The 26434-nt window shown below is 39.2% G+C and overlaps 1 protein-coding gene across 4 annotated transcripts in view; it reads right to left on the bottom strand.

The window, feature by feature from the left end:
* VCL (vinculin) overlaps nt 1-25775 on the bottom strand; it is a 108363-nt gene extending 82588 nt beyond the window's left edge. For 2 of the 4 annotated variants that reach the window (XM_043925024.1, XM_043925025.1), the window contains exon 1: nt 25493-25775. In XM_043925024.1, the coding sequence (XP_043780959.1) occupies nt 25493-25660 (168 nt within the window). In that variant the 5' untranslated portion in view covers nt 25661-25775. The remainder of the gene's footprint in view (nt 1-25492) is intronic. The other 2 variants (XM_043925026.1, XM_043925027.1) reach the window with 1 other exon arrangement.
* Nucleotides 25776-26434: the final 659 nt, after the last annotated feature.

The raw sequence follows: 26434 nt of genomic DNA, 5'->3' as shown, positions 1-26434 counted from the left end.
TTAATATTTGTGCATGATATAGGGAAAGTGTTATTTATTTTGTTTAAATAGGAGAAAATCAAGCATGTTGACAGAGTGAAAGAAAAGAGGCAGGAAGCAAGACTGGTTATGAAGCAAGGTTCCTGAACAGGTAGGGATAGAATCTGAAGAGCAGGTAGAGACCAGCTTCTATCAGAAAGCCACCTCTTTCTCAAGAGACAAGAAGAGTATTGGGGGAAATGAGTGGAGACAAGGCAACTGAAACTATGGAGTCTATGAGCTGCATGTTCTTCTTAGGAATTTACAAGGCATGTCAGTATATTTAAGGATCTTAAATAACCTTTAGTCAGAGGAAATCTGCTTCATTTTGTTTAAGCCACATTTTTCAAATTCATTTGACCAAGAATTCTTTCTTTCTTAACACCTATTAGTCTATGGTGGAATTAGGATTTGTAGGATACTCAGGGAAACAATGTTCTAAGCTAGAAGTTGCAAACTAGTGGCCTTTGTGCAGAATTTGAGTCAAGGGCAATTTTTGCTTGGTCCTTTAAAAAAAAAAAAAAACTTGACAAAGATTCAAATTTCTGACATCTCTTAAAATATCAAAAGCTTTGGCCATACGAGATCTGAATCTCAGTAAGAAAACAATGTGTAGGAACCCCAAATGTCCCATATAGGGAGTATACTTTCTGCATCACTCCCTAAAATGCTAACAGCCAGACCATTTCACTCATTTATGTCACTGTCTGGTCCCTGTGGGTATCAGAGTTTTTCACTCTTATACTAGGCAACCCTCTCAGTGTCTACACAGGGTTAAAAGTTTCTAAAGCCACTCTTGGAAATTCCTTATCCAACTCTTAAATATTTTCTAAAAGTGCTCTTCTTATGAGAGCTATGAGAAAGATTGAGAAGTATTTATGTTAGGAACGACAAAATGGGAGTGCATGGGACAAGTGCAACCCACAGACCTATTTTATTTGAACTGCTCAGTATTCTTTTTAAATGGAAATTTTCACATAAAAAGAAACATAGATTTCTATATTTTATTGATTATCAGGAAAATCTGGAAACATTAGGCCCTGTTTCCATGTGGCAACAATAAGCTGAAGATAATAACAGTTTTGTTCAATCAGGGCCTGTACTTTTCAGTTGACCACAGTCTCTACCATCCCTGGTGCCCTATAACCCACCTGATTCACTCATTTTCTATTTGACTCTGCAGGTATTTGAGTTTGCGGCACCTGATATAACAAAAAGATTCCATTCTTAATTAGCACAGTACACAAGGCTCTCCCCAATATATCAGGAGAGTCATGTAAAATTTTACTATGCCTCAGATATTTCACTAATAATGAAACACCTCAATCGCTCCCCAAAATATATCCACTTCAAAAAACAAAAGAAAATGACTGGAAGGAATTAGAGCATGGAGAGTAGAACTTCAGATGATTTTTATTTTCTTCTCAATCCTTTTCCATACTTTCCAGATTTTTTAAAAAATAGTATGCAATGCCTTCATAATCAGAAAAATATAGATTAAATTTTTAAAACATGTCAACAATATTGTTGGTATGAAACAATCCATTAAGTAATGAGACAACACCAGCACCTAAAAGGTTCAAATTTTGACCAACTGCCCAAAACTTAAATATGCGTCAATAAGAATACAACTGAACAGGTTAAAAAGCAGGTGAACTACATCAGTGGCAAGTTCTAATGTCACTTGATGCAACATACTTTCCTTAGAACTAGGGTTAAGCTGCCTTGGCAGCAGTTGCTTGTTTTAACAGAACATGAGATTGAGTGTATCAATTAGGCTAGATAAATGTTAGCAGAGCAGCCTTGCTCACCAGATCTCTTATTTATGAAGATACTGTGGACAGTCTTCCAATTTGCAAATACTGCATTCTCTCCCTCAACTCCAGATTCTTCTGTGGACACAACCATGGACACCTGTGCACTGGGTGGCCACCAATTTCTTAATAACAAGAAAGCAGGTCATCAGCACAGATAACTTTCCACCACCCACTTCCTCCCACAATTAATTCAAAAAGATCTTTCATTCTTTTCATTATTTCTTCAACATATCTATAAACTAGTCCTCTATGGCTCTATTAAGGTGACTAGCTCCATAGATTAAAAACATGAAAAAAAAGGGAAAGTTAAATATTGCTAAGAGAAATTAGGTCAACTCTACCACCTATCCTATCTATCTCAAACAAGATTATAAGGAAACAATACATATGAATGTGCTTTGTACACTATGGAAGTGTTATCAAATGTAGGCTGTCTCTGTGCCACAAACGTTTAATCCCTTAAAGTATCCTAGAGGCCCCATCAACATCAAAACAGTCTTTAGGATTTCCCTGGTGGTCCAATGGTTAAGGATCCGCCTGCCAATGCAGGGGACATGGGTTCAATCCCTGGTCTGGGACGATCCCACATGCCATGTGACAACGAAGCCCAGGTGCCACAACTACTGAGCCTGAGCACCCAGAGTCCCTGCTCTGCAAACAAGAAAGACCACCACAATGAGAAGCCCTTGCACCTCAATGAAGAGTAGCCCCTGCTCACCACAACTAGAGAAAAGCCCACACAGCAACTAAGACCCAACACAGCCAAAAATAAATAACTCTTCAGGGAAAAAAAAAACCCAAAACAGTCTGTATTTTCCTCACTGCCCTCTAACTAAATCTGCTTTTCCCAAGCATTCCACAGAATACACTCTTATTTTTCCTGTTTTTCTACTTTAATAGCTAGAATTGCAAATGCGTTTTTTTCTTAACAGATTTAGTTCATTTGTAATACTGTCCCTACGGAAAAACACTGTCTCTGAACCAATTTGTAAACGAATTTTGAAACATCATCCATTTTTATGTTTGGAAAACTGGGACCAAGGGCCCATCCTAGACAGTAACATGGAGTTGCAGGAAAATAACTGGGGCTTTGGAATGAATCTTCAAAGTCTTAGCTGCTCAGTCATGTCCGACTCTTTGCGACCCTGTGAACTGTAGCTCACCAGGGTTCTCTGTCAATGGAATTCTCCAGGCAAGAATACTGGAGTGGGTAGCCATTGCCTTTCCCAGGGGATCTTCCTGACCCAGGGATCAAACCCAGGTCTCCTGCATTGCAGGCAGATTCTTTACCACTGAGCCACCAGGGAAACTGTTAAAACTAGTTCTGTATCCAGGGGCAAGTAATAATCTCGTTGAGCCTGAATCTCTTTATCAGTAAAAGGGAAAAAGTAAAATGTCTCTCATTGCTGAAGGATGTAGTAATACACATGTAAATCACCTAATATATATGCATCTGTCATGGCCTGGAAAGATAACAGATACTAAATAAATATTAGACCCTTTTTCTTTCCCTCTGCCATTGCAGTACTCATTTGTGACTTCCATTTTATCCTTAAAAAAATTATTTTTAAATTAAGAACATGCTACAAGTCAGGGGCCCTTTGCTACCTCATTAAATCCTTTTAAACAGCCCTATGAGGGAGGTACCACTGCTATCTCATTTCACAGATGAAGAACAGAGGCACGGAGAGATTAACTGACTTGCCTAAAATCACTCAGTTGCTCAGTTCAGTTCAGTTCAGTTGCTCAGTTGTGTCCGACTCTTGAGACCCCAAGGACTGCAGCACACCAGGCCCCTCTGTCCATCACCAACTCCCAGAGTTTAATCAAACTCATGTCCATTGAGTCTGTGATGCCATCCTACCATCTCACCCTCTGTCATCCCCTTCTCCTCCTGACTTCAATCATTCCCAGCATCAGAGTCTTTTCAAATGAATCAGTTCTTCACATCAGGTGGCCAGAGTATTGGAGTTTCAGCTTCAGGATCAGTCCTTCCAATGAATATTCAGGACTGATTTCCTTTAGGATGGACTGGTTGGATCTCCTTGCCATCCAAGAGACTCTCAAGAGTCTTCTCCAACACCACAGTTCAAAAGCATCAATTCTTCGGCACTCAGCTTTCTTTATAGTCCAACTTTGACATCCATACATGATTACTGGAAAAACCATAGCTTTGACTAGATGGACCTTTGCTGGCAAAGTAATGTCTCTGCCTTTTAATATGCTGTCTAGGTTGGTCATAACTTTTCTTCCAAGGAGCAAGTGTCTTTTAATTTCATGGCTGCACTCACCATCTGCAGTGATTTTGGAGCCCCAAAAAATAGTTTGCCACTGTTTCCACTGTTTTCCCATCTATTTGCCATGAAGTGATGGGACTAGATGCTATGATCTTAGTTTTCTGAATGTTGAGTTTTAAGCCAACTTTTTTACTCTCCTCTTTCACTTTCATCAAGAGGCTCTTTAGTTCTTCTTTGCTTTCTGCCATAAATGTGGTGTCATCTGCATATCTGAGGTTATTGATATTTCTCTCAGCAATCTTGATTCCAGCTTATGCTTCATCCAGTCCAGCATTTCTCATGATGTACTCTGCATATAAGTTAAATAAGCAGTTGCGTCCTTCTCTTTGAGACCACATGGACTATAGCCCACCAGGCTCCTCTGTTCATGGAATTCTCCAGGCAAGACTATTAGAGTGGGTAGCCATTCCCTTCTCCAAGGGATCTTCCCGACCCAGGGATCAAACCTGGGTCTCCTGCATTGCGGGCAGATTCTTTACCGTCTGAGCCACCAAGGAAGCTGGCTTAAAACTCAACATTCAAAAAACTAAGATCATGGCATCTGGTCCCATCACGTAATGGCAAATAGATGAGGAAACAGTCGAAGCAGTGACAGACTTTATTTTTGGGGGCTCCAAAATCACTGCAGATGGTGACCGCAGCTATGAAATTAAAAGACGCTTGCTCCTTAGAAGAAAAGCTAGGGCCAACCTGAACAGCATATTAAAAAGCAGAGACATCACTTTGCCAACAAAGGCCCATTTAGTCAAAGACATGGTTTTCCTAGTAGTCATGTATGGATGTCAAAGTTGGACCATACAGAAGGCTGAGCACCGAAGAATTGATGCTTTTGAATTGTGGTGCTGGAGAAGACTCTTGAGAATCCCTTGGACAGCAAGGAGATCAAACCAGTCCATCCTAAAGGAAATCAACCTTGAATATTCATTGGAAGAACTGATGTTGAAGCTGAAGCTCCAATACTTTTGACCACCTGATGTGAAGAATCGACTCACTGGGAAAGACCCTGATACTGCGAAAGATTGAGGACAGGAGCAGAAGGGGGTGACAGAGGATGAGATGGTTGGATGGCATCACTGACTCAATGGACATGAGTGTGAGCAAACTCTGGGATATAGTGAAGAACAGGGAAGCCTGGCATGCTGCAGTCCACAGAGTCGCAAATACCATTATTCTGTGTTTTTTTTTTTTGGTTGTTTTTTTTTTTTTTTTTTATTCTGTGTTTTTTAAAAAATGTGGAAGACACATTCCATGATGTCTCAAGTTTTCTGCTGTAATTCTGCATGATTTTACAATTCTTTGGAACTTTCAGATGGCAATAAGGACAAGAAAAACTTCAAGCTCACAACAGGCAAATATAAACCATCAAGATGAAGTTTAAACAACTCATGTTGTTTGATTTTCCTTCCCAGAAGCTGGAAGATTTACACAGCAAACAGGGGTCAAGCTCACTAGGGCTTCAGTTGCTTAAGTTTCTTGACTGTTACTTGCTTAGAGATGATCAACTGAGTCAACCTGGCTACAGCTAGCTTTCAAAATTGAACCAGGACTGATCAACAATATAGCCCTTTTTTTTTTTTAAAAAAAAACCAGTGCAGTCAAACTTGAAGTAGTAACCCAATGGCAAAAATAAGTATTGTCACTACTGTTGGGAACCACTCTGCTTGGTAACTGGAAATTATTCTGAGTCACTTTACAGTATAGTAATTTAATATGGCTCTAGGCTGTAAAAGACACTCTGATCCATTCAATTAGGGTCATAAGTAAAACTATTCTATTTCTTACCTCAAGCTACAAACGTACTTCTTACAAGCAACCAGAACTGGAAATTCTATGTTTTGTAATATTAATGTGTCAAATGGTTAAGGCTCCCAATATAATGCTTATAGGAAAACCTCTTGTGTTCTAGTACCTATAAAATCCCCAAAGTTTTACCTTTAGGCTTTTCTTAATGTTTTTACTTTTCTTCTCAACTACTATAAATATAACTTAGTGAGATTATATATGGGCTGAGCACACTTAGTTTTAAACTTGTTGAAAAGTGAAATAAACTGGCCAAGATGTACAGATAGAAAAAAGTTATCAACCATCTACAGCAATACTAGTCATGTTTATGCCTTTTGCAGATTGCATCTCATCACTGTTCTTCATATAACAGTAACAGATTAGACAAAGCCTTGGTCTAATCAATCTAATCAAAAAGACTTTGACAAGAATATTAAAGTCAATTTCCTTTTGTTCCTAACACAAACTATCTATACTGCAGCCTAGATATCTATCTGTTCCACAGTTGCCACAGACAACTAAATCCATTAGTAAGTTCTGGCTCTCTCATCTTGGGTAACTTATTCCCAGTTGGGCAAAAGGAAGAAATAGAACTGAGAGAATTACACTATAATGAGAGTCCATTCATCCATCTAGTTTGTCTTTTTTTTTTTGTACTGTTTCTTTTTTTTTAAACAAAACATGCTGGCAATGCACCTAAACATTAAATTACAATCTTTTTATCTTCAGTCCTTATTAAACATCAAGTATTCTCCTAATGATTCATTACAGGGCAATAAATGTCTATATTTAGTTCATAAATGGAAGTCATCCCAAATTGAGAGTTCGTATGACAGAAGAAAATCCCTGGAGATTGAAAGAGAACATGGAAGGTTCTTATTGTTGAATTTGTGTGCATTCCTACCTTAGGGCAAGTTTCTATAAGCCTATGGCTGTGCTTAGTCGCTCAGTTGTGTCCAACTCTTTGAGACCCCATGGACTGTATGTAGTCTGCCAGGCTCCTCTGTCCCTGGGGATTCTCTAGGCAAGAATATTGGAGTGGGTTTCCATGCCCTACTCCAGGCGTTCTTCCCAACCCAGGGATCAAACCTAGGTCTCCCACATTGCAGGCAGATTCGTTACCATCTGAGCCACCAGGGAAGCCCTAGTAATCAGTCAACAAATATACTAAAGGCTTAAATAATCATCACACAGTTAGATAATCCTCCTTAGGACAAACCCGAGTTCTCTTCATCAATAGCCAGGTGAATATGGTGTAGGTAAATTCCCTACAAACTCTTCTATATAGCTGATCCCATCAAAAATACTACTCAGTGGTGTTTCATTTTTTTCTCTTTCTTTTTTATTAGAAGAGAAGTAAATTAAAGATCTTGAAAGTGCCTCTGGATCTTGACATTTTTAGATTGGTTCGTTATGTCCTAAGAGTTTTGTGTGTAAGGCAATGTGCTGGTGACACTTCCTCAGGTGACATACAGATGCACCGTCACTCAGTTTATGGCCTGAAATAGCATCAGAACTAAATGACTCTGGTGAGTTCTTTTGGGGAGCTATAACTTAGTATTACTAGGGGCAGGTGCGACAGAGAGCTCAACCAGTTGCTGAGGTAAGGGCAATCTTCAGTATTTGAGATGAGCCTTAAGGTATGAATGGATAAAATCTCTGGAGGGAAGAAGGTATCTTGGAAGGAAATTCAGCACATGTATAGAAGCAGAGGTGACACAAACTGGAGTTTGGTCATTAAACAGCCAGTAGTCTCACCAAGCCAGTACAGACTTCATGGAAGGCTACCATGGGAAGATAGGACCAGCAATAATTCTGATCTTGGCTTTTCCACTGCCAAAGGGACCTTGCTTTAGACATACTGTTGACTGCATCTGAGAATACATTTTCTCATTTTTAAAATGAAGAGTTGGAGCAGAACATCTCTGAGGTCTTATTTCCAGCTTTATAAATCTATGACTCTAGGTTGAGGGTTGGCAATTTTTTCCATGAAGGGCCAGAGAGTGAATATTTTAGGCTCTGCGGGTCATATGGCACAGCACTTCTGTGCCAGCACTTCTCACCGCTACTGTAGTGTGAAAGCAGTCATAGAAAACATGTCAATAAATGTGCAAGGCTGTATTCCAATACAGTTTTATTTATGGATATTAAAATTTCAATTTTACATAAATTCACGTGTCACAAAATATTCTTCTTCTTCTGATTTTTCAAATACTTCAAAATTAAACACTATTCTTAGCTCCTGGGCAGTACAAAATTTGGCCCACGGTCTGTAATTTGCTAGTTTCTCTACTCCATAGAGAAATACAAACAGAAAGGGGGTAAAGTGTAATAACCATCAAGAGTTAGAATAAGATAGACAAGATTGTACTATAATTATATGTGATAAATAGTACTAAACAGCAACATATTGCAATACATAAATATATAAAATATCTTTCTTTGATAAGAAACATTGTATACTAAAATTTTAACAATGTTATATGTCAAATATATTCAATTTTTAAAAAGAGCTGGAAAAAGGAATTTAGATGAATTTAGAAAACAATGGGAGGAGGTGCCAGTTTCTGGACAAGAAAGTGTTGAGATCAGAGTTGTACCTAGAATCTTTACTTGCCAGTACTAGATGAGAGTGAGAGGTTGGTAGAGAACTTTCAAGAACAGGTAATATTAAAGCCTAATCTAGGCTGGTAGCTTTAAGAAAAGCGAGGGCGGGGAACGATATGGAAGGACCAACAAAACACTACTTAAAAAAATGATGAGAAAAAAAAAAAATGATGAGGAAAAGGTTTATTTCACAAACATAATAAAAGAGGTCAATTTCCAGAGAAGGGGAAAAAAGGTCATTTTTGCCTTCCCATTCCTCAGTGCCTTCAGTAGAGTAAATGACTGCAGTCGACTGAGGAATTTTGCCTTTCTATGGAAGCTTTCAAACAAACAGCCCAAGTTAGAACTTCCAGTTCCAAGATAAAAGTTCTCGGGTACGTATCAGGTAAAATGTAGCTCTCATGTTTTGGTTTTAGAGATGCGATAGATACGGCAGTTATAGAGGTGATGTTTATTTATTTATGGCTCCTTTCACTCTAGAGAATTTTCAGCTGCCTTTTCAAATTAGGAAAGAGTATTCATCCAGTGTACATAGATATATCATTGCCCTCAGAATTTAAAAATCACCCTGCTGATATTGACTCAGAATTTATATCTATCATTGCTTGCTCTGACAGAGGAAAATATTGCACTGCTACAAATACAACCAATTCAACATTCTAGGGTCTATCAAATGTGAGCAATCCGAGTCAATGGGAACACTATATGTTTCTAGAACTCAAATTTGGAAGCTGGGTGGAGTTGGAAGAAGAGGGGTGTAAACAGACATGCACATAGTACAATAGCTCTAATTCATGGTAGTATTTGATAGGAAACATAGCCACACCTCATGGAAACATAGCAAAATTAGAGATTAGTTTCAACTAAGCAACCTAAATAGAGCTTCATGGAGAAAGTGACATCAACACTGGACCCATTTTAAACAGGAGAGGAAGAATAATTCCGGGCAGTGAGAATAATGCAAACAATAATGATAAAAAGATGTGGGAAAATACTTGCTTTTTTTTACTTCAAAAGTTGTACATGTTCACTGTTAAAAGACAAACATGAATTATGGTAAGAAAAACAAAAAATTTTAACCTGAAATCCCACAACTCAATCCCACCACATTTTAGTATATGCTCTTCCACATATAAAATAATACAAAATAAGGGAGGGGGGATCAGGAGGTGGGAGGGGGGATCAGGATGGGGAACACATGTAAATCCATGACTGATTCATGTCAATGTATGGCAAAAACCACTACAATATTGCAAAGTAATTAGCCTCCAACTAATAAAAATAAATGAAAAAAAAATACAAAATAGGATCATTCTAAACATATCCACCTGCTGTTTTTTGCATAACATCTTAGCATACAAATCTTTCCATGCCAGCTTGGAATACACATTGGAATAATTAAAAACCACTGGAAAAAAAAAAAAAAAAAAACCATTGGCATACCTGAGTTCAAGGGTAAGTACAGCTCTTCCCTTACAGTCCCTTCTTTGAGCTTCCAATTTCAATTTGATCTTTTCTTCCTGTCTTCTCTAGAGAGTTTTCCTGCTTCCACATGAGATCAAAAAAGTGTGGATACAACTTGCTGTATCAATAAAATTGTGGACTTCTTTGAAATTTGATAAGGATTCTATTTATTCTGTCATGCAGTTTAAAGTGATTTTATTCTGGGAAATCCCATGGACAGAGGAGCCTGGCAGGGTGGAGCCCATGGGGTCACAAAAGAGTCAGACACAACTTAAGGAACTAAACAACAATAAAAGTGCCACCCTCCTAATAAAAAAAAAAAAGTGATTTTATTTGCATAATTAAAAACTGGCCCTGTTACTTACTAGCTCAAGGTTCTATGAGCCTTAGTTATCCCACCTGTAAAATGGGAGTGATAAGCACATAGTATAAATAAAATAATTGAGGATACATAAAATAGTTTTTAAAACATCTGTTTTACTGACATATTGTTGAGAATACTATGAATCCAAATGTAAATTACATAATAAAGACGCTATCTCTAGAATGTCTACTCTTTATCTGCGTTCCTCCCGCTGCTTAAAGGCAACCTTAACCATTTTGGATGGGTGGCTCTCCAACTCCTGTGTCTCACTTGCAGATCTATCTACTCACCACTACCAGGGATGTCTTACTAAAGCTCAAAACTATCCATGTTAAACATCAGCTTAAAATCACTCCATTGCCTAAACATCCAGGGCTTAGAATGTTCATGAAATAGAGTTCATGAACAGAACATAACATAAAACATAATGTCCCTTCTAAAAATTATCCTATAAATGTACCTGCACACATATAAAATGACATATCTGTGTCATTCATTGCCACACCGCCTGAATTAGTAAAAGATCATAAGTAACTTAAGGTACTTCCACAAGGGTCTAGTTCAATAAACTGTGTTACAACCATCAGTGAATCATTATGTAACTATCAAAAGAAGAGAAAGCTTGTATGGAGCAAGTTAAAAGGATATACTATTCAATACAGAAAATATTCCCAATATCTTATAATAACTGTAAATGGACTATAACCGTTAAAAATTGTGAATTACTCTACTGTATCTATAACACTATATCTATAACATGTAATACTGCACATCAACTATACTTCAATTTTTAAAAAAAGGGAAGATAGGACTTCTTTGGTGGTCCAGTGGTTAGAACTCTGTACTTCCACTGCAGGAGGCTCAGGTTTGATCCCTAGTCAGGGAAATAAGATCGCTCATGCCATGTGGTATGGCCCAGAAAGAAAAAAATGTAATTAAAAAAAAGAGAAAGTTCTATATAAACTGATAAGAAATGTTCTCCTAAACAGGTTAAGGGGGAAAAAATCAAGGAACAAAACAGGGTAATAGGTCACCATTTATATAAAAGAGGAATACAACTGCCTGAATATGCATAACTATCTCTAGAAGCACACTCAAGACATTTGATCTCCAGTGTCCATTAGTTTCCTCTGAGGAGGAAACCAAGGTGGCTGGGGTTCAAGGGTGGGACGGAGACGATTCACTATTTTAAATTTTGAACCAGGGTAAAATTTTCACTTATTCAAAAATTGGAGGTTTGTTCAGTGATTAATATGGCATGTAAGTCCCTTCACAAACTAGCATAATCTACCTTAACAGTATCATCACTAAAGCTTCCCTGCTCCCTATGGCACACTCACACTCTTCTATCTTTTCATTCTCTCTGCTCAGAAGGCATTCCAGGTTTTCTCTGGGTGGCGCACTCTCTCATGCTTCAAACACTGCTTCTCTGTAACACAGAATGAACTTCCCCTCTTATCTTCTTTCCACCTTATTCTTTAAAAGGCCCTTCAGACTTCGATTACAAGTTTGTTCCCTTGTATTAGAAGTTGGGTTTGCAGTCCTCCATGAGTTCATCAGTTTATACCCCTTGGGGACAAAGTCCAGCCCTCAGAAAGCATTAAAAGTGTGATGAAATAGCAGCATTATTTGCTTTAGCCAAACAATGGAAGCAAAATGTGATAAAATGGAATATTATTCAGCCTTAAAAAGGAAGGAAATTCTGACACTTGCTACAACACGGATGAAATCTGAAGATACATTGCTAGGTGAAATATGCCACTCACAAAAGAACAAATATTGTATGATTATACTTACATAAGGTACCTAGAGAAGTCAAGTTAAGCAGGAAGGAGAGTGGAATTGCACTTACCAAAGAAAGAAATGGGGAGTTAGAGTTTAATGGGTACAAAGTTCCAATTGAGAAAAAGAAAAGATTCTAGAGATTGTGGTGATGGCTAAAGAAAAATGTGAATATACTTAGTGCCACAAAACGATATACTTAAAAATAGCTAATACAGTAAATTTTATGTATATAAGAGGAAAAAACAAAAACCTAAACAGTGATTTCAACAGTAATGGTATCCTGGCATTTCAACAGATTTTATAAGTGCCTTTCTACTCTCATAGTTCCTTACACTCCAAGATGTTTTTCATCAAACAAAAGGAAAATAAAAGCAATCTTTTAAAAAAGTATAATGAAAGAACAAGAGACTACCAATACTGACAAGATTTCGAAAAAGATACAATTCTAAAAATGAAAAATACTGCCATTTAAATTAAAAACTCAATGACTGAATTAAATGGCATATTAGACCCAGTTGAATGAGAACGAACAAACTGGAAGAGCTGAAGAAATAACCAAATGGAAAATATAAGCGGTTCAGATATACAGAGGATAGAGTGAGAAAATCTCTACACTTCCAAAGGGTGAGAACAAAATGAAGAAAGGCGAAAATTCAAAGAGATGATAGTTAAGAATTTTCTAGCATTGATAAAAGAAACTGACCCGCAAAATCAGGGAGCCCAAAAAATCCCAAGAAAGATAAATAAGGACTTTAAAACTCACTAAGGAAAAAAATCATCACCTAGAGCAAAATAACAATTAGACAGATGGCAGATTTGAGCGCAGAAAACTTTGGATAATATTTTCAAGGTGCTGGAGAAAAATTACTACCAGCCTAGTTTTGTATATCCAATTAAATTATCTTTCTAAAAAACAGATGGCAAAATAAAAGATATTTTCAGATAAAAGAACTAGAGTGTGTACTGCCCAAAGACCCACCTAAAGCTATTAGTAAAGGAGAAACTTCAGGAAGACGGGAGATTTGTTCACTGTTTCTCTTGTATCACAAAGAAAATGGTGAACACATAGGTAAATGAGGGGGAAAGCAACAGTGTAAGAGAACAACAGTGTCTAATTTGCGAGGTGAAAAAATCAAGAGAGAAACAAAATCTCAGACAACCATATATATAAGGGGACAGTGGGATTACAAATATTTTGCGATTTTATTCAAGTAAACAGTAAAGGTGCCAATTAATTTAAGACTTTGAAGCTAAATATGCATGTTAAAAAATTTCCAGAAAACCACTGAAACACTAGAAATAATATAGTTTTTTTAAACTCACGACTTCTTTTGGCGGGGGACGGGGCAGCAGGGGAGGCAAGGGCTGTGTTGGGTCTCTGGTGTGGCACAGGGGCTCAGTAGTTGCAGCACATGGGCTTAACTGTCCCAGGGCATGTAGGATCCGAGTTTTCCAACCAGGGATCAAACCCACATTCTCTGCATTGGAAGGTGGATTCTTACTCACCAGGGAAGTCCTTCTATTACTCTTATATTGATGGGACATTTGAAGAGATTCTATCCTTCCTTTCAGGCTAGAGATACTAAACTTTTCCACTATCCAGAATAATATGCAGTCATTAAATATTTGTTAAATCAATTTGGCTGTTCCAGAACAAGATGAATTGTATCTCACAGATGCATTATACTTTTCAACTCTACCTGCAAGAGCCAATTCCATTTATTTTAGTGACTACCCCTTCAGGTTTTTTCTTTTTTAGAAAATAGGATAATGAATGCTTGGAATACAGCTCAAATCCTCAGTCTCAATTTTTGCTTTTAAATTGGGGTGGGTGAGGGGAGATAAATTTTTACCCTTACTATTGCTCCAAATAAAGGAGATATCAATCATAAATTTAGACATCTGATTTAAATCATGAGAAACTGGCAATCAAAGGCTCAGGCACCTAAACTGTGAGATATATTTTCCCCACAGTTGATAAAACTGTATATTCCACAACATATGGAATTCTACAGAAAGCTTTCACTGGCACTTTGCCTTGTTGAGTAAAAGTTAGGAGTTATACTGAGACATTAAGAAAAAAAAAATCAACATTGCCTTTTCATTAGACTAACATTTAAAATATGCCTTAAAAATCATGTGAAAATATATTAATATATCTAACACTCACTGAGCTCTTACCTGTCAGGCATAGTTCTAAACATTTTTATGAACTCATTAATCTTCAAGATACTACACTCTAAGTCAGATACTAATATTAGCTTTGTTTTACAGAAGAGGACTATGAGGAACAAAAATTAAATACTTCCTCCAATGTTATATATGTTGCATGTGTCAATCAACGGCAGGATTTAAACCTTTAGAGTTTACTCTTAACCATTGTATTCTAAGCTGAATTACCTTGTGTGCGTGCATGAATGCTAAGTCACTTCAGTCATGTCTGACTCTTTGTGACCCTATGGACTGTAGCCCACCAGGCTCCTCTGTCCATGGGATTCTCAAGGCAAGAATACTGGAGTGGGTTGCCATACCCTTCTCCAGGGGAGTACCTTATATCTATATCTAAACTCTGACTTTGGAATTTGCTAACTCATGCTACTAGGTGCACTTTGCCAAAGATGTTCATTTGCAAAGCATCAAAACTAATAGAGAATCCCAAACCCATGCTATATTTTTATTTACATTTACATACCCTGAATGATTCTACGCTGAAAAGGATTATCCCCATCTGAACTCCAGGACTCTAAGCCTAGAATTTATTCATTCAAGAAACATGAATTGGATGATCCTACTGCATGCAATACCCCATGCTAAGCATTGATTTACAGCTGCTTTCCTAATTGGCAGCTAAATTTTGCCAAGATTCACCCATGCATGATATACATTTTTCCAAAGAAGCATAGAACAGTCTGGGGGTAGGGAAGCAGCAAGTGGTCTTCCCTCTTGTTCATTCAACAATCATTCCTTAAGACTCTGCTGCTGCTGCTGCTGCTAAGTCACTTCAGTCGTGTCCGACTCTGTGTGACCCCATAGACAGCGGCCTACCAGGCTCCCCTGTCCCTGGGATTCTCCAGGAAAGAACACTGGAGCGGGTTGCCATTTCCTTCTCCACCTTAACACTCTACTATGTGTCAAGCACTTTGATGGGTGCTGGAAATTCAGGGGCAAACACAGCAGAGCCAATATTTGCCCACGGGACTCTAGAGGGGGAAAGATGTTAAAGAAGCAATTCTCACACAAATAATGACTTAAAATTATAAAAAGCACAATAAAAAAAAATAATCATATGATAGAGGGACCTAACATAGTTTTGAAGGCAGAGTCAGGGAGGTCAACCTTTGACTTTTTAGAGTCAATCCTAAAAAGCTGATATTTAATATGGAAGTCAAGGATTAACAGAAATGATCCAAGTAAAGAATAGCTTTACCTCGAAATCCAAGTAAAGAGTAGCTCAAGCAGAGGGAATAGCCCATGTGATGGCCCACAAGCAGCACCCAGCCTTGAGGAAATGAATACCCACTGTGCCCAGAGAATCACAGGAAGAGGGAAGCTGAAGCCAATGCTCAGAGTTCTTTTCCTAACTAGGGGGCACACCACCTGAGCATTCTGCTGCTGGACCACTCACATTTTTTCCATGGCTCCAAGGAATAAAAACTATTGCTACCAACACACAACCCTTTAAATAATTTAAATTCCACAACAATTTGATGCATGGAGAGAATGTAGATAAGCTAAATCTTTTATAAGATCATAAATTTCACCTGTGTTTTAACAACTTGAGGCCACAGACTATATCTGAAAGTTGGACCATAAAAAAGGCTGAGTGCCAAAGAATGGATTCTTTTGAATTGTGGCACTAGAGACAACTCTTGAAAGCCCCTTGGACAGCAAGGAGATCAAACCAGTCGATCCTAAAGGAAATCAACCCTGAATATTCATTGGAAGGACTGATGCTGAAGCTGAAGCTCCAATACTTTGGCCATCTGATGTGAAGAGCCGACTCATTAGAAAAGACCCTGATGCTGGGAAAGATTGAGGGCAGGAGGAGAAACGGGGCAACCGAGGATGAGATGGTTGGATGGCATTACTGACTCAATGGACATGAATTTGAGCAAACTCTGAAAAATAGTGAAGGACAGGGAAGCCTGGCATACTGTGGTCCATGAGGTCACAATGAGTTGGAAACGACTTAGTGACTGAATAACAACAAATCCTTCAGAACACCAGGCAATGTGCAGAGCTAGAGTCTGATAACTAATTTTGCTGTTGGGTGAGAGCCATAGAATAAGAAAATTGAGTGTTACTAGAAATTTATCAGCACATTCAAATATCCTTATCTATTTGAATTAAATGAATAAAAACATGCTGTCCACCTTACAGATAAAAGATGATCCAGTTCTCCAGAGATGGGGTGGGGACAGAGAGAAGGCTGGAAATACAGGGAAGCTAGGTAAGTTGCTAGTTGGTCCCTCAACTTTCAAATCTAAGAACAAATATACCATTTTTCTTTCTTCACAAAAAGCCTACCTATGAGAATATGTTAAGCTTATTTCAAAAGAAGGAATGACTTGGACTTGGACTGTGGCCAACTGCAATGAAATTCAGCCACTTTCCCCTTAACAATCATTCAACTGGAAATCTTATCAGTGGGAAATTCTCTAAGGGCCGAGACTCTATTTTCTGCAACTTAACAATACTTGTAAAACATTTTTAGTTCTAAGATTCACTACCTCTCATCCTCTATACATACACACATGCCACATTCATACCAATCCAATAAGCTGACTTCTGATAGAAGTAACAGAAGTTTTTGGAATCTAAAGTTCCAATTATGTAGCCAACACAATATAATATTCATGAATCTGTTTATCTTTGTGATTACATAGGCATTTGTATATAGCAACATTTAAGGACAGAAGAGAATACCAAGTCATCCAATGGAGACAAGAGATAGTGAGCTATCTTTATCATCATGAATAAACCTAGGATGACTAGTGGCTATAGTGAATATCAAAGCACAACACATTTATCAAAGGAATACTATGAGCATGAGATGGGATAAGTGTGCATGTGTACTCAGTCATGTCTGACTCTTTGCTACCCTATGGACTGTACGGACAAAGGACCCACCAGGCTCCTCTGTCCATGGGATTTTCCAGGCAAGAATATTGGGATCAGTTGCCATTTTCTCTTCCAGGGGAACTTCCAGACCCAGAGATCAAACTCCAGTCTCCTGCATCTCCTGCAATGGCAGGCAGATCCTTTACCACTGCACCACCTGGGATACCACGATAAGGAAAACACTGGGAATATCAAGAAGAATATAACCAGTCTTTGCCCTCCAGAAACCAACAGTCTGAGAAGGAGACAGCCTAGGGGAGTAGGGAGAGAGAGAGAAACAAGCACAGAATCAAATCAATTATCCAAAGATTCATGACCCAGCATATAGGTACAGGAGATCTACAAAGTTTTACCAACGGACTGGAAAGAAAGCAAGGACTCCCTAACTGCCTACATCTAATTATACAAGTCCCCTTTTATTCATTACTCTATCATACCTTATGCCTTTGTGTACATATAATGCACAAACTTATTCAATGTAAAGACCCCATATTTTTAAAGAGGATGTTGAGATTAGAAGTTCTTTCAGGATCCAGCCCATTATTCTGAACTTATTTCATTCTGCACTCACTTAAAGCGCTGTTAACTAAGCAGTATGGCTCCCCAAACAGCACATGGCAGTGAAAATCCTGGGTAGTTATAACAGACTGGGTTTCCTTGCTTTTGTTTGCAAATTTTTGAGCAGGAACGTGAATTAAATGGTTTGGGAGGAGGGGTGTTAGTGGTGGGAAAGGGATAAGAACTGGTGCATCTATATAGAGTTAAGTTTGTATTTATATCTGTGGAAACAAATTGGTTTGGAGTAGAGGTAAAAGATTGAAAAAGGCTGAGAAACACTGTAAAAAGACTGTGATTATAGATGTTTGTAAATTTCAACAATAAAAAGTATAATACTTTTGTAACAAGAAAAACTGTTCTTTTTGAAAGACTATGGCAGCATGACAAAAAATAATTATTGATAGTATACTATTCACTAGTATTATTTTAAATGAAAAATAAAAGTTTAACTATGATAAAAATACAAATGAACAAAAATCCTCTACTTAAATATTTATTTCAACTTCCTTCCCTAATTAAACTTTTTGTAAATTATTAAGGAGAAACAGGTAAGATAGCCTTCCTCTCATAACCATTCCCAACACACACTGAATGAATAAGAAAATTACAGGAAAAAAATCAGAGAAGTAGTCACCTAGATAACTTGAAACTTATGTTATCTTAACTTAACTGTCTATGTGGCACAGTATACCCAAATGTATACTGTAAGGATTCTACAGGTCCAGACAAGGAACAGAAAGACCGATGAAAGCCTCCAATGGGAGGTCCTTCCTCACATATCTAAACTTTCATCTCTGGGTGTTTCAGAGTCTTATTACAGATTTGAACTTTACCCCTTAAAGCTCACTCTGAAATATTTATACTACATAGCACTGAAGGCTGTTGGACCTTAAAAAAGCCAAGGCTAAAGTTTGTTTTCTTCTTTTAGTCCTTTCTCTTTGGGAAGATATAACAGCAGACTGGCCTGAAAGCAACATGAACTGACAGGCTGACCCTTCCTCAGCAAGAGTCCTGAGCACGCAGAATTATCCTAGGGAGAAAACTTGCTTGGATACCAACTCATCTCTGACATTTGCTCTTTCTACACTGCTACTTCTTTTGAAACTGCTCTAATGCTGGTTTATTATGTAAAAATATACCCCATCGTCGTCGTGACCATGACATAAGGTCCACTGAAAAAGCTGGGCCCCAGATCAGCCAAAACACAAAAAAGAAGCAGATCAACTTTCTGAAATCTTTGTCTTCTACCATATGGTTCAAGGAAATAAAAATCTTTTAATGAAGCATTGATGACTCATGGTATGATACTGCACTGTAACTAGCAGAGCTCCAAACAATATATCAACCCCGGAACTAAACTGTTAAATTTTAAAAAGACAAAAAGAGTTCAAAAAGAATGCAAAATCTCAATGCCACTTTCAGACAGGAGGCAACATATTCACACACTATGAATTTAGTAAGTGGCCTGCATAGTTGAAATGACTCTGAAACAGAGAACCACAACCCAAAATAGCCTAACACTTTTGTTATCTCAAACAATGGGCAGTTAGCCATTCATTCCTCCCTCTCAGTATACATTCTACTTGTTTCAGATGAGGCCTATTATAAATTTGAAGAGACTGTTCAGATTCAGCAAACCAGATGTTTGAAAGCTGGGGATGAAAGATATTTGCCACACAAAAATTCCTATTATAATATTTTGTGCATAAAAAATGAATGCTATGTATTTAGTATTTTTTAAGTTATATTTCATACCTATTACCGACTTGACACTGGAAATAAAGAAGCAAACACACAGACATGGTCCCTGCCATTGAGAAACCTTCAACCCAGTAAAGACAAACACTGACCAAGTATGATGGCTGTCAAAAGAGAAAAACAATACACGCTATGCTGGCTGTATACTGTGGATAATTAAGATGTTCCCAACCTACCCTCTTTCAAGGTGTGCCAGCAAAACCCAAGGAAGTTGTCAGAAAGCTTTTAAAATAATGACCCTCTCAGTTGTGATACATATAAAACATAAGTATTTTATATATATATATATATAAAATATATATATAAACACATACATATATATGTGTGTATGTGTGTGTAAATAACCAGTAATTAAGTATATAAAATTACCAGACTACTCTTTTAACAAATATACAAGAAATATTAAAATCCAAATTAGTCCCATATCCATAAAAGCAGTTGCCTTAAAGCTGTCCTTACTCCCGACAAGGGCAAAAGGAGTCAGCTTAGGATACTGTGGTTGACAGCACAGGACTTTAACATAAAATATAAAATAACTTTTATTTTGTCCATGAAATATAAAATAACTTTTATTGTGTCCAGTTATACCAGTGCTATTTATAAAACAGCTTTAGAAAAGCCCAACTTTATACAGTGTCAGTACATATAAACAAATACTTAAATTGGGGCTCCATTAAAATTATAAACATAGTTGTAGAAACACTGTCTCCAAAACTCTTCCATTCTCTCAGTCATGAGCAGATTTAAGTCCCATTTGTATATCTCTTTTGATCTGTTCCAAATGAAACTTCATAATTCCCCAAAGAACCCACAAGCCTACTTTAAATACTATTTAAATAAAGAAATCTTACAAACCTACTTTAAATACTATTTAGTTCTAATAGACTTCAAGCTAAGCAGCTAAATACACTAGAAAAAGTCTTTATCTTTTACAGACATAAATACTTTTGTACTATCTGTATCTATTTTTTTAAGCTGCAGAATTGAATGTTGCTGTCTTCACATCTTTGAATCACAGAATTGAATGTCTTACCTTCACATCATTTTTTCAATATAGGCCCTTCACACAGGCCATGCCAAAGCCAGGCTTTGAACAGATAATCTTGCCAATCCAGGACAAGTAGACACAGCATGGTAAAGTGAAAAAAGCAGAGGGTCCAGAGTGAGAGAAACAGAGTTTGAGTCCAAGCTCCACTACTAAGCAGCCGTGCGTGCCACTGTAGGCAGGTTACTTAACTGATTTACAGTATCTTCATCTGTAAAATTGGGACCATAGCAATATCTACCTTAAAGGATTGCTATGAGATTATACAGATGTTTATATGAAAGCATTTTATAAACCATAAAGAATCATACATTCTTATTATTTACCTTAATTTTTCTTTAATACAGGAATGAATATTTTCATTTTAAAAATTAGAAAATACAGAATATTAAGAAGAGAAAAAAAATCACCCATAGGCCTGTCACCCAAACATTGCTATTTATTTTAAATGAAGTAAGTCCAACATCAACCAAAAGAAATTAAAGTAGGAATAATTTCAGATGTTAATACAAATAACATATTAACAACAAAATAAACTGCTGATTTTTTTTTAAGAAAAGAACAGTCTTTCCCATCTATCAGTTTAAAGACAATGCTGCTATTTGTCCCAGAGCTGGTCCCAACAGGGTTTGATATATGGGTGAGGTTCATAAAAGTCAAAGCCACAAAACTCCCAAAATAAATATTTCATGAGCCCCAGGAGTAATTACAACACATGCCCTCAGATGCAATGGAGAAGGCAAAGTGTATGAACCTCCATTAACAAAACTGGCATGACTTTACGGTCACAAAGACTCAGATTTCTATGGGCCACTTCAATGGGAAAAAAGAAAAATTTATATACCGTGCTACAACACAGACAGCCTAAGGCTTCTGAATTTTTCACATTGCTTTCAGAACTTGTACCCCTTCTCTATTTTTCCTTTCCCACACTTCTTTCTCCTAGGTCTCCTCCTAGGTTACTGCATTAAAATCACTTTCTGTGTTTAAAATGGCCTTATTTTATACAATAGAATATTATTCAGCAACAAAAAGGAATGAATTTCTGACACATACTACACCATAGATGAAAACATTATGCTAAGTGAAAAGTCAGACACAAGAGGCCACATATTTTATGATTCCATTTACATGAAATGTCCAAAATGCGCAAATCCACAAAGACCGAAAGCAAATTGACGGTCGCCTAAGGCTGAGGTATTAGGGGATGGAAGAGAATCAGTGAGTGTAATGGGTATAAAGTTTCTTTCTGAGGGAACAAAAATGTCCTAAAATTAGACTCTGGAGATGTTGTACAATTCTATAAATACACTGAGAAACACCTAATTGTACACTTTAAATGAGTGAATTGTATGGTATGTAAATTATATATCAACAAAGCTGTTTTTTAAAAAATGATCTTATTCACTAGAAAAAAGGACATGTAAATAATCTCATCCTACCTTCTCTCTAAGGGTGGAGTAAAAGTGATGACTCAATTGTGATGATACATATATAAAGTGACCAGACTACTTTTATTTAACAAATACACACGAAAAATTGCAAATCCAAATGAGTTTTGCTTAATGATTCCCTAAGTCCAAACTCGGTCCTCAGAGTCTCAGTAATTCTATGCCTCTGTTTAAGTAGTTCTTTCTTACCACATCTTTAAATGTTCAAATACCACCTTCTTTGAGGCCAGTTCACAGGTTACCTTCTCCATGAAGTCTTCCCCATGCTCTCAAGAAAAATGACCTCATTTTCCTCTGAATTTTCATAGTTCACTTTCTCTGGGCCACTTAGGACTTTCAATCCAATATTATACTTACTCTGGCCAACATAATACTTACTGCTTTGATGTTAAAAGGGGGTTCTCAATAAATACCAATCTGATAAGTGGATGACTACTGCTTAACAATGCAGAATTTCATCATCACTGGGTATATTTTCATTTTGGAAATATTCAAAAGTCACTTTAGACTCAAAAATGGTAAGTAAGGTTAAGGAATACCCATTTCAGACAAAATTTTCTTAACCAAAATAAAACAAATTCATTTGTATGTATATAATCTGTAAAAAAAAGAAAAAAAAATCCCAAAGAGAAACACTGGAATAGGGATATAGCCTCCCAAGGTAACTGAAAGAAATGTGAATTGCATGCATTTTGGAATACTTGTTCAAAAGTCAGATTTATTAGAGGAACATCACATTTCTTCCCTGAGAGTTCTATTATCAAGCTCTACTAATTCTTCTTCTACTGTATTTCTAATATAGTCCTAATTCCTGCTCCATTTTGCCTGTCAAACCCAAAGTTCTCTCATTTTCTTCATAACCAACAAATTTTCAGTCTCCTAAATTTATCTGCCTTCCCATAGTTCCTTCTTTTCCCATGTGCCAATGTTAAGGGTAGGAACTGGGGAGCACATACATATCATATGAGACACAATCTAGTTAGGAACTTGACACATGAACACAATTCATCACAATATTCAGTAGCATATACACAAGGGCCACAACAGACACCCCGAATTCCAAGCAATGGGTAAGTCCTCCGGGCTCCCCAGAACACAATCTATACAGTTTCCCTCACACACTCTTATCCTCTCCCTTCCATTCTTTTTCATTTTAGTGGACTTCTGTTAAACTGCCCAGACAGCATGCACTAACTTCAGCTCCAGTTTCTCTCCAGCTTGCCTCCCTGAGCGAGTCAAGACAATCTACTTGCTGTAACCTGGAAGTGACTTAATCACAAGTACTTTTGTTCACCACTGACTATTTATCAACATAATCCTCCTCACTTTCTCTCTGCTAACTCCTATCAAATTTCTTTTTTTTTTTTAATTTCTTCTTTTGTAATGTATTGGAAAGTATGTAATAATAAGTAATTTTGTTTTTAGCTTATCACTGCCCTCATTTCTTCTGTGTTAGTCTCACAGAATCTATTACAATGTTTACTAAGGGACTGTATCACACCACCTTGGAGCTTCTTAAAAACACAAAGACCTTGACCCAACCTCCTCAGTAAGTCTGGGATGGTAGCTGGACATCTTTATTTCTAAAAAGCCCCAATGGTGATTCTAACGCACATTTCAACCTGAGAACCTGATTTATTAAAATGTTCCCTATACAACAGACATTCAATTCTTATTAATTCATGCACTGAAGCTCATAAATAACTTTTCTCTAAATAGCCTAGCCAGCTATCAGCCCCTCAACTACACCAGCTCTGTTCCAAGCTCAACATGTGGTTTTAAGATTTCATTTCCTGAAGTACTCCTTGGAGGGACACTATTACCTTGTCTCTTTACATTGTTTCCTATTTGTTGAAAAATGGAGGCCTGGAATGCAGCCATGTTAGACAACACTACATAAGAATGTACTCTGGAGCCTTAGATTAAAATTAGTTATAAAAAGAACACGGACAATGTAGAACTAGACATTTTGAATGAACACAGTATTCTTCCTGAATACAGTCTTAACTAAATCTACAGGGAAAACAGATGGGGAATTTGGTCAGTAGTGTCTTCCTAATTAGCAGTCTCCTGAACTATCTCCTGAACTGGGCCCCTGAAGACTGAGGAAGACTTTCAGCAGCTGAAGTGCATTAAAGCGCTCTAATCAGATAAGAAGCCCAAGCCGCACCCAGACCCACAGTGGCCTCCCAGCCTCCTAACTACCCTGACACACTCTATTTACACAGCTCGGTGGGGAAGCCTTATGAACTTTTTCCAAAGTTGCTTCTCACAGGCAGCAGCCTTCTGAGTCACCCACCTAGGGTGGGAAAGAAAAGTGTGATATTCGCCAGCGGGGTGTTAGGAGACTGAGCACAGCACCTCTTTTCCCATTTCAGAAGCGGGCTCCGCCTCCTCCAAGAATCACCTCAGTTACGAGTCACCGCTGTGGGCGACAGGGGTCTGCGGAGCCACTTAGCCACCTAGGAAACTTGTGGCTTGGAGAGGAGACGCCCCGTTCTTTTCTCCGGCAGGGGCCGCAGATCCCAGATTCCACAGGCCTCTCCCGGCAGCTCCATCTTGCTTCCTGTCAGGAGGAGGGGCCGAGGAGGAGGGCCCCCGAGTCTGGAAAGGCCCCAGGGGGAGGAAGCCGTGTGACAGCAGGTAAAGCCAGGTGGAAATCTCCACAGGAGTTGGGGGTGGGGGCGGGAATGAAGAGCAGCAGGGTTACGCGAAAGGGGGAAAGGGATTCGTGGTCAGGAATTACTGCATAAAGAAGTCACCCGGCGTTTCTGAGCGCCAGAGGTGTGAGCAGAAGTACTCCTCAGGAAGGGAGGAGACAGACATGAGGGGTCAGTAAGACAAGTGGACAAAAGGGCCGGACCCGCGGAGCTCTGGGGAGGGGTGGTGGGTCAGGCAGGTTTCAAGGTGAGGGGCAGAAGTATCAGAAGGGAGAACAACGTGGCTCCTATTTAAGAATCCCTGGAAGGAGAGGCAGGGAGTCAGTAGAGGAGCCCGCCAGCCCAGAGGCCAGGCCGGGGAGGCCTAAAAAGGAGCTGAGAGCAAGGCTGTCAACGGGAGGGGCGACAGCCAGCTGAAGGAAAGGGGCTATCAGACATCCTAACACCTACCATTTACTGAGCGCTTACTACAGATCATAAGCTGCGCTAGGCACTTTATAAATACCACCCCACTGAATGTTCACAAGAAACCCGGGAGGCAGGCATTATTAGGATTGTCCCCATTTTATAGATGAGGAGACTGAAGCTCAGAGAGGCCCGAGGGCTCGCTCAAGGTCAGAAAGCGGGGGAGTCAATATTCAAACCTAAGGCGATCTGGCTCCCGAGTCCACGCGCAAACTCACAGGCAGTGACCGGGAACCGTGAGACGAGCCAGGACCCCAGGAACGTCTCCCGCGCCCGTTCCCCCAGGCCCAGCGCGCTCACCCGAACGAGGTTGCTGACCGCCGCCTGCACGGCGGCCACAGGGGCGGTGAGGTCAGGGATGGCTTTGCCGTCCACCTCGCCTTCCTCGTGCATAATCACCAGGTGCGAGATCTGCTGCGCCACCGGCTCCAGAATGCTCTCAATCGTGCGCGTATGAAACACCGGCATCGCGGCGGCGAGCGGGGCGGCGAACCGCGGGCTACAGAGAACTGAGAAGCAGGGGCCGGGAACCCTCACAGAGACGGACTCGGAGCAGCGACTACGGAGTCGGGGCTTCCCTCAGTGTAACCAGCCTCACCGGCGCCCCGCCCGCTCGCGTCGTCGCGCCCAATGAAAGCGCCGCTCAGACCCAGGCCTCCACTCCTATTGGTCCCTCTTTTATATGCTCCGCCCCCGCAACCGCGCCGCCAAGATCCCGCCCCGCCCCCATTCCCAAGGGAGGGGCCTGAGACTGGGGCTGCGCCGCAGGGATTGCGACCGGATTCCCGAGCCCTAACGCCGGGCGCTCCTTATAAGGGCATGGTGGGAGCGGAGCGTGCAGCTGGAGCCGGGGGCCCCGCCCCCGAGGCCGCCTCCCGCGTCGGCTCTGCAGAGCTCCGCCCCTCTGCAGAATCACCTCAGTGGGGCGGGGTCTCCTCACCTCTGTCGGCGCTGGAGTCTGAGGAGACCCGAGAGCCGTAAGTCTGTTCCCTGCTCCCCAAGTTTTCCCTTCACACAACGCCCTAAAAATACACTTTCCACGTCCTCTCAGTAATGCTTTCAAACAGCAGAGGTGCCCAGAGGAACATGTGTCCCATTCGAATGAATGGGACACACAGCGCTGGCACACACACACACACACACACTTCACCCACTCCCATCCTCAGAGATAGTCACTGTTAACAGTTTGGTGTGCAGGACTTAGACCTTTGCTTTAGACCTGTCTACTCACTATCTTGTACA

Source organism: Cervus elaphus, chromosome 15 (assembly GCF_910594005.1).
Source record: "Cervus elaphus chromosome 15, mCerEla1.1, whole genome shotgun sequence".
NCBI classification, from domain to species: Eukaryota; Metazoa; Chordata; class Mammalia; order Artiodactyla; family Cervidae; genus Cervus; species Cervus elaphus.
The sequence above is the reverse complement of the archived record's forward strand: the minus strand, read 5'-3'. Positions and strand labels throughout refer to the sequence as shown.